The sequence below is a fragment of the Etheostoma cragini genome, chromosome 19 (assembly GCF_013103735.1).
Source record: "Etheostoma cragini isolate CJK2018 chromosome 19, CSU_Ecrag_1.0, whole genome shotgun sequence".
Taxonomy (NCBI): Eukaryota; Metazoa; Chordata; class Actinopteri; order Perciformes; family Percidae; genus Etheostoma; species Etheostoma cragini.
The window spans coordinates 12232145-12241525 of record NC_048425.1 but is presented as its reverse complement, the minus strand read 5'-3'; the positions used below and the strand labels follow the sequence as shown (position 1 = coordinate 12241525).

The following is a 9381-nucleotide window of genomic DNA, read 5'->3' as shown; positions in this document are numbered from 1 at the left end:
CAACGGAAGTGCACATGTGTATGAGAAGTAAGCCATGGAGTGGGTGGGAGACATTGTCCAAGATGACATGTAGTTTGGACAGTGTCCTCCTTTCTGACACCACTGAGAGTGCAGCTCTGCGCCCCACAATGTCACTGGCCTTGTGGATCAGTGAGTCAGTGCCAATCAGAGTGTCTGGCTGCTTGAAAAGGTGTTGGATGATGATCAGTGTCAGAAAAGATGTGCTTTATTTTAGGGTTTAGAGGATTTGAGGTGTAGGGAATGCTGTTAGGTATCCGGACATGCAACTGCAGCAGCAGTCTCCTTGATTGTGGTTCAAACTAAATGGGAGCTAATCTAAATGAGAGAGACTCACATACTGATGGATACGACGGATGCTCTTAACATTATAAAAACATGGGACACCCGTTTGCAGGATGCTCCCGTGGACACTAGAAGAGCTTTGAATGGAATCTTGCTAATGGATGCATACTGATGGACCTGTACCTGTTTGATGTATTGGTAGTTCCATGTTGACCAGTGAAATAAATCCTCATGCTTTCTGCCCTGAGGCCAGAGTCCCCAGGACTAAACCCCTTTCCCTCTGCAGTACTACTAAGCTTAGTGATGGAGCTGATTACATCACGCGTCCCACTGTGTCATCATGGACATATTAGGAGAACTCCAAGAAAGCCCACGATTCATTCTGATAAAAGTTGCTCATCTGGTGGTACACCGAAAAGAGTTTTTGACCCATATTAATCAAACGATTAATTAACTAACGATTTTTAGAATCGATTCATTTCCCAATTTTTTTTGGGATTCATGTGTCGGTAAAATCAGCCGAAAGTGACGTCTTCAAATGATTAGCTTTTCCTGAGATACAGTCCAAAATACAAATATATGCGCTTACTATCCTGCAATAAAAAGAAAAGCATGACATCCTTACATTAGAGAATATGTGACCACAAAATGTTTGAAAAAAATACTTGGATGATTAATTCATAATCATAATAATATAATATTTTGTTGATCAGTTAATTGAATAATCGTTGCAGCTGTAATTCCTTCTCTGGTTGAGTAGGGTGACTCCCCGCACACATAAATGGCACAACAATAACCTACTGATTTGACTCTTTAGGACTTTTGTAATTTGTATTGGACATAATGTCTCAAATGATATGTTTTATATGATAAGTTAAAGAGTCATTTCGGAATGTGTGGCATTTTCCTCATTGTATTTCTGTTGCTTTTGGGACCACTAGAACAGAAAATCTGCATAGCCTTGGTGTTGGATGACTTCCATCCTTGGCTGGATACAAGGGAGGGGGGGGGGGGGGGGGGCTGTCCATATATCATATAAAAAACTAAATCAATAAAAATCACAGTAACTAAATCAACATTCAAAATCCAAAAGGGGATTTTATTAGGCTACAGCAACACGTGTATTTGTCACTTCTGTTCTGTACATCTATGCCATACACTATATCTGTTAAGTTACCTTAACAAAAGAGCTTTTTCAGTATTTTGGGTTTGTTTGTTCTTTAATTTTTTTAGCAACGTTTAAAAAAAAGTACTAGTCCACCCGTAAAATAGAGCCATTGTCTACGGAACAAGTGCACATTTTGTAATTCTTTCAGATGGACATTTCGGGTGGTTTTCCGCTTAACTACTACACTACAAACTGTCAAATGTAGGCTATGATTGTCTGTCTTTTATGTGTTTTTCTTATTACTATTTTACTGTGATTACTGTACAGCATTACTTCCGGGTGATGTCACAACAGAAACCCAAAATGTAATACTGCAAATATATACAGTATGTACTGCAATATGTCTTTCCTCCTTCTATGATAGGGACATTACATACAACTATGTAAAGCCATGTGTCACTATGTGAAACTTTTACAGATTTTCAGCTTTTTAACTGGTTTATTGTGTTTGACATACAAAACAAACAATGCTTTTTTTGTTAATCTGCTGTGTTTTGAGGCAAAAGTTGATATTCAGAATGAAGGATAGAGTATCTGTTGACGAGGAGGATCACGCTGGTGAATGTCACTCCGCTGTATCTTTGGCTGGGCCCACTAGGAGAAGACACACAGTTTTATAAAGAACAAATATACAAGGACATAAAAAAGCCAAAGGGCTCCAGTCACTCAGGTGACCTCTCATACCTCAGCAGTGTAGCTGGATTGGTACTGCGTCAGCGGTAGTCTCCTGCTGGGTGGTGGTCTGTAGAGAGTTGGCTGTACATCGGCCAGAGGCAGTGTGCTGCTACAAGAGAAGCTTTGCATCTTACAGCAACAATTAGGGCACTCGGCTTCCCATGCACTGCTGAAAGAGAGGGGAGAAAGTGTCAGCAAATAACACATAGGGTACAAGAAGGGTATGTGACAAGAAACTAAAATTACAATTTAGAAAAAATGTGGTAGTGATGAAAAGGCGAGGTTTGGGCATGCGGCTTACCAACTACACTGCCCGGTAGTAGGCTGAAGGAAGGTGCTGTTATTCAGTCCAGTAGCTGATCCAAAGCCCCTCAAGCAGCCTGTGTTCCAAATTTCAGTATCTAGTCAGAAAGGGAATTAACAAAATACACTCACTTTAATGTTACGTTAAATGTTCCCTTCAGACACATTTTGGAAAATACACTTACACTGCTAATTTACACGTTAGCAGTCTAACATGCTCAACTCAAATGGTGACAATTGAAATCAGCCTTAGAGCTGCTAGCATGACTGTAGAAACTGTAGACAGTCTTGTTTCTTTCTATATATGTGACATCATCGGTTAGCATGTTTTGTGATTATTTGAAGTTTTTCTCCAACATGGTTGGCACCGTTTTAAATATGAATGCAGAAGAAGACATTGGTGTTCATTCTTAAGGTTAGTTCATTCATTGTAGTAAACTTTGCGCTAGTTAGTGCTTGATCTTTCCTATCTTGTAGTGAAGTTGCCTGACTTTGTAACCTAAAGGTAATGTAAGATGGGACATGTGTGTTTCTGTGTGTTAGGGAGTGTTCTACCTTTGATTGTGATAATTGGACTGGAGGCCACAGGAAGGTGGAGAAGGTGCTGCAGGCCGGCTTCTCTACAGAGAGATCTAATGCAATCTTCCGAGCAAGCCGGACCGCCACGAGATGACAACACAATCACACCTAAAAGTGCACAAATGTAGAGCAGGTTTATGTCCATACTCCAGGAGCCACTTTCCCTAGAGTTGGAAAGCCCTTAAACAAAAAAGCAGGGTAAAAACACCAGCAGATTGAACAGTGAAAGCATTTGTGAAGTTCTGAGCCCCGAAGCCAAAAGTACTTCAAAAGGTTTCCCCATTGAAAAATGACTAGATGAATCAAAACGCCTGTAAAAGTAAAAAAGTAAAGTAAAAACAGACATCTTACCTTCCTCGTATAGAACATCAGTCTTCTTCTGCGGCTCATCTTTTGCCTCCTGCTGCTCTAACACATTCGCTGTCAAAAGAAAATGGACTGAGTATCAAAGCAGCTGCCAGCTTAGATGAGTGTGTGTGTGTGTGTGTAAGTATGAATTTGTTTTAGAGACAAAGAGAGAACTCCTTACCTTTTCCACCAAAAATGTAGTGCAGCTGACCTTTCTCCACCTCATCAAGTAAAAACCCAGTCTCCCTTGCAACTCCCACATCCTGTCTCCTGTAATCTAACATTGAAGAGCCAACAATCCAAGAAGACGCATCGGAGATGGAAGGCGGGTGAATGCCAAATGAAGGTAAGGAGGCAGGGAAGAAGGAACAAGTGGGAGGCTGAGAGAAAGAGTACAATAAGTATGATGATGGCGGTGGTACGAACAACTGAATGCTAGTTAGAAAATAAAGTTGTTGTTGTTGTTCACCTGTAAACAGCTACTTGAGCCGTAGATGCTGTTAGTTGTTTTGTAAAAGCATTGATGAAATACAGGCCAGGTTTCACGACAAGTCTATGAAAATAACACAATCAACATATCAATCAACATATCAATCCATCCATCAATCAATCAATCCATATATATCCATCAAACCTGAGGTGGGTTGATAAATGCAGGAGCAGCTTTAGGTTCAGTTCTGGGCTTCACCTGGTTTAACTGTAGGTGGCACTCACTGAAGGGTTTATAGTCTCGACTATAAGTGGTGACATATCTCTCTAAAGGCAACAGCCCCACAGTCTGCAAGGGGAAAACATGCATTGTGACAGTGGGTTATATGCAGTACTGTAGGTTAGCTCAAACAAATAACAAATTAAGTCATTAAACTTCTTAATGTCAAATGTGTGAGGAGTTGAAAATGATTATATATAATCATAATGAATAAAAGTATTCAATTCAGAGAACTGGTCCCTGTGATTTAACATATACAGTATACCGTACAGGATTATTATTACTGAAACGTTCCTTAAATAGCATTTTACTGTTGTTGTATTTGTAGCTGTTATACATGTGTAGTAAAAAATACATTAGACTGAATGAATTGAAGTGAAGTATAAAGTAGCAAGAAATGCAAATACTTAAGTAAAGTACAGTAACGTTACAGGTACGTCACATATGAGTACAGTAAATAATAATACTTATATAGTACTTAATAAATTCCCACCCTATATCCAGACAGCATAAGAAAGTATTATTATCATATCCGAACTCAAAGCGGCTAATAAGTTACTAGCTAGCAAGTTAATTAGCTTATCATCTGACTGCGCTTTCTTTATCGCCAGAGTTTAAGCGTCTCCCAATCACATCCATGCTTCCAATGTATTGTTTTAGTTTTTTTGGCCAACAACTTTACTTTTTTGGTTCACTGTCACCACTCCCATACTGTTTCGGCTGAAAAAGCTCCACAAAATCCACGACTGGATAAACCAAACGGCGTAGACATAGTTAGCAACCAGCTGCGAAACAGTGGAGCATTTAGCAGCTTTAGGGCCACGTATTCCTTAGAGAGCAAGCTAGCTAGTAAGGACCGAAAACAGTCCAAAGACAGTAAATATTTGGATTTACATTCATTGTGTGTTCAGAGTGCTTCATATGAATGATATTGTTGCTTCATAACTGCTGGATGTGTAATTAGGTAAAGGTTTTCTTTTATGTTCGCTTTATTTTAAAAAAGGTGCCATACTGTCAAGTTGTGTGTTCGGTTCATAGCTTGTTTCTGCTGCCCCCAAGTGGCCAAACGTCAGTTAACATGAATGTTAACTGGATGTAACGTAAAAGATAAAAGTATCACTAAAAACAACCAAGGCACCATCCTAACTTTCATAAAAGGAAACTGTACCGTTACCAATAAATCACTGTACGACAATGCATCACAATACCTAAATGAATTACATTTCTTTATTAAGTTTTTTGAAATAAAATAACAGAATTGAAGAGATGTTAGGTTGTGAGAAAATCAGTTTACTCAGTTTTTTTAAGTAGAAAGGGTTGATTTAAGAAAGGAAATAATTGACAGTAATGCTGACTGACACAGTGGTGCAGTTTATGCAAACTCCATGTACAAGAAAGAAAAACAGGTCATCAATTGCATGTTTTAACTGATGTAGCAACAGGAGCAATGTGGTTTCTGCAATTTGGAAATCTCATTTCAAACCAAAACATACTGTAGTCAGAGAAACATAAAAACAATGCACACTACCATTGCATAATTCAACTCAGAGATGAGAAAATGACCCAAAGACAATTTAAGTTGCTTAAATTTTTAGAGCATTTACCTTCAGGAGTTTTGAGGGAATCATGGTGCACCACCACAGCAGCGAAGCTGAACTCAATGTCAAAGGCAGTGGGAGCCAGGGGAATGTTATTGCTGCTGTTTTTAATTAAATTGTATGTATTCTATTGTTATTGATTCTATTTACAGTGATAGCACACACAATTACTGACACAGTTAACGGCCAAGGCGGGTACTTTAAATTCATACAGTAATGCTGTGATTCGGCATCCATGTGAATCTATGAGAAGGAGTGCTTTTTATTAGTTATTACATTACACACTGAAGAAACTCAGACATGTGAAGAAAGCCTGGTGATGAATCAAGTGTTGCTTTTTGTTACATTTCTCTGTCTATAATAAGTACAAACAATAAACTGAGCAACTCATATTTAGGAATTAAATGGCTTAAGGCACAACAGTAACTGTCTTTTTCTGACCACAGCTTTAATAAACTTTAATTATTTTAAGGATCAGAGATTATTTAAGACATGAATGAGTTGTTTTTATTATAAATGTCAAATGTAAACAAGTGTAGAAAATGTGCAAAGATTTAAAATTACAGTAAAATAAAAAGTAATATCAAGATTCTGAATATTTTTAAATCACATTCCTGGTATCTTGTAGTAAGAGCAAAATAAGTGCTAAACCATTATCACACAATCATTATCATTATAGTAAGTGTCATTAGCAAGGATGCTAATTCTTATATAATCAACAATATAATTTCCCTTTAGCTGAACACTGTTTGGATCTAGAGGCTGTGCAGTTTCACTCTCATGGGATGCTGGTAAAAGTGTGTTGGTAGAAGACTTTGGCATTAGCTTTGTAATCCATAGTTAAGGGTGAGCCCATACTCTGAGCCCCCAGACTAGCACCACCAAGGGCTGAGGACTGCCGCAAAATCAAGAGACTGTAGCCATGGAAACGGGCCTTAAACTTGTCAGATGATGCCACTTCATCCAAAACCTCAGTGAACCCTAATCAGAAACAAAGAAAGTAAACTGGGTTTTAGGAGAACTTTCTACCGCTTCAATTCAATCAATTTTTTCAAAGTAAAAATGACGGGGGAATGGGTGAAAAGCTCGTTGTCTTGATTGGAGGGGCACTCACCTGGCTTTAGAAGCTCCCAGCTCTTCCACACTGAGCCCACACACAGGATGGGCAGGCCAAGGTCACAACTCAATAAAGGCTGTCACCCCAAAGAAAAAACAAGAAATTAATTAACAAAATAATTAATGTTTCTGACATACAGTATGTAAAGAATACAAATAAGTGAGAGCACAGTATGAATAGGCACGCGCGTGTGTGTGTGTGTTTTACCTCTTGTGCTGCAGGTAAGACTGCTTCTACATGTTTTGCCAGGACTCTCCCAGCCTGAGTGAACACATACTGACAGAGAGCGTCTCCTGCTTCTGCACCTGAAACACATGCACACAAATACCTTTCATTTAATCTTCCATTCAAATATACCAAGCTTTACTGTAATAATAACCAACGAGGAAGTGATGTACCACCTACCTTCAGCCAACTTTTTGCAAAAACCTGCAAAGTGAGACTTCTGAAAGTTTCTGTAGAGGTGTGGCAGCATACCCATCAGATCTGACACCTGGGACAAATTGCATGTTTTTTTTTTTTTTTTTTTTTACATATGCATTTTTCACAAAATACTACATCAGAATGAAGAAAAGTGATTCCGTAAAATCAGATGATTGATGATTTTGCACTGGCATTGGCACAGCATAAAGGTTTGGGAATGTGAACTTACTCTATTGGCATTTCCCTACTTAAACACGAGCTGATAGTATTGCATAAATGAGCATATTTCTCATTCTTGTGGCAATCTGACCTGGAAGTAATCCTCCATGGCTTTCCTGACATGTGTAATATCACCGGGAGGAGAGACCAGGTTGTCTTTGGCATCAAACACCGTCTTCACCGCCAGATGAGAGATCCAGTATGCTGAGAGATAAAAGGATGTTTTAAGAGTTTAATCCAATCGGTAACATTATAACTAATTCATGTACATATTGCCATAGTTACCTGATCCTTCATCCCCCATCATGTGACCCCAGCCTCCACAGCCGATCTGTGAGCCATCAGGATTGACTAACTTGCAGTTAGAGCCGGTCCCTGATATCAACACTACACCTCCTACAGAGAAAACAGACAGTCTGAGCTGAGACGCATTATATGACAGTAAAGATGACCGCGTTGATCTCATTAAGCCATAAAGTGTGGAAAGACATACTATAAATGACAACAATTTTACACAGCCACACCTAAGGGGGTAAAGTATCAAGCCAGAGTTCATAATTGATTTCAACTTTTTAAATGCTGGTACAAATGGTAAACTATTTAATTACATTTTATTCAAAAGAATATAGCAAAAATGGTTTGACAAAAGAAGGCGTATTTAGCACTTAAGATGAAATTAGGTTTAAGGCCACTCTTGCATGTCTCCAGCACTGTTTAGTTAAAGTGTTGTGCTCGGATTGACTGCGCTACAACTGAACAATGGCAAAAGACTAGGCACCACGATTGCTGGCGGTTGCCATGGCACCGATTGCATCGGTGGTGATGAAGTAGTGCTGGCTGAGAGTGGGGAACCGTTGCTCCATGTCAGCGATGAGTTTGTCGATGGCGTCCTTCTGTTCCCCTCCGCTCAGAGACATGCCCTGCACACACACAGAAAATCACTGTTTCAAATATTCTACTCGGCATTGATTTCTTTATCCAATACTGCTTGTTGTAGGTCAACAGTGTACAGGTATGGTGACTGACCAATGAGAATAGCGGTGTGTTTGGATTCAACCCTGCCTCCACCTTGGCTCTCTGGACCATTTCGTTGATAGTTTCAATGCATTTGTCCACCCCAACCAACTGTATACACACATGGACACACACACACAAGATGTTGATGCAATCAGTTTTTTTGGTCTTATGCATTGAGTAAACATCTAAGGCAAGTATAACCATCTTTATTCCCCTAATCATCCATATTTCTTACTTTGTTCCCTACATTTTCTCCAACCCAAACTAACTACCTCCGCTGCTTTCTGTCCTCACCCAGTGGTTGGTGGACGGTCCATTTGTCTCTGCCAGTATCTTTCCATCTGCTGCCACCAGCACCACTTTGGAGTGGGTCCCTCCACTAGAAACAGACAAAAAGAGGACAGAGAGGATGAGAGAAACCGAACTGCATACTTTACAAACCATCAAAAAAATGTAAAGCTATTTATGTTTGCTGCGAGGATGGAAGCAGGAACCCAAATCAACGTATCCTAAATTACTCGGTGGCAACCGCAAAACCATGAATAATACGCTGAAATACACACTATGATTCACTTATAATTCAAAAACATAAAGTTAGTCAAGTTTTGTTGTATATTTTAACTCATTCTCACCCCTCTACTCCGCCGAACACTGTTTCCATGTTGCCACTTCCTGTTTTGGTCCGGTTACAGTGCGCAAATATCGCGAGAGCCACAGCTGAGCTACAACGTGCAATGATGTTAAATTAGCAGTAGGTGGCAGCTGTGTTGAGTAAAAGTCATGTACATAGTGATCCCACATGTATATATACACTCACCGGCCACTTTATTAGGTACACCTGTCAAACTGCTCGTTAACACTTAATTTCTAAGCAGCCAATCACATGGCGGCAACTCAGTGCATTTAGGCATGTAGACATGGT

At 39.5% G+C, this 9381-nt stretch overlaps 2 protein-coding genes across 4 annotated transcripts; both read right to left on the bottom strand.

The window, feature by feature from the left end:
• Window positions 1-1897: 1897 nt before the first annotated feature.
• Window positions 1898-5928, bottom strand: LOC117934735. Of its 3 annotated transcripts, none has more exons than XM_034856659.1 (9): window positions 5690-5928; window positions 4011-4154; window positions 3846-3929; window positions 3558-3756; window positions 3380-3448; window positions 3005-3136; window positions 2448-2547; window positions 2156-2315; window positions 1898-2065 (listed from the first exon to the last, which is right to left on the bottom strand). In XM_034856659.1, the coding sequence occupies exons 1-9, from the start codon at window positions 5711-5713 to the stop codon at window positions 1985-1987; spliced, it is 993 nt and encodes a 330-aa protein (XP_034712550.1). In that variant the 5' UTR covers window positions 5714-5928; the 3' UTR covers window positions 1898-1984. The 3 variants fall into 3 exon arrangements, with proteins under 3 accessions (XP_034712550.1, XP_034712551.1, XP_034712552.1); XM_034856660.1 differs by having other exon boundaries at window positions 2156-2312; XM_034856661.1 differs by having other exon boundaries at window positions 1977-2065; window positions 2138-2315.
• On the bottom strand, window positions 5928-9179 carry nagk (N-acetylglucosamine kinase). Its single transcript, XM_034856658.1, has 10 exons — window positions 9092-9179; window positions 8754-8838; window positions 8469-8567; window positions 8221-8362; window positions 7728-7838; window positions 7534-7646; window positions 7206-7293; window positions 7008-7105; window positions 6798-6876; window positions 5928-6664 (listed from the first exon to the last, which is right to left on the bottom strand). The coding sequence occupies exons 1-10, from the start codon at window positions 9118-9120 to the stop codon at window positions 6462-6464; spliced, it is 1047 nt and encodes a 348-aa protein (XP_034712549.1). The 5' UTR covers window positions 9121-9179; the 3' UTR covers window positions 5928-6461.
• Window positions 9180-9381: the final 202 nt, after the last annotated feature.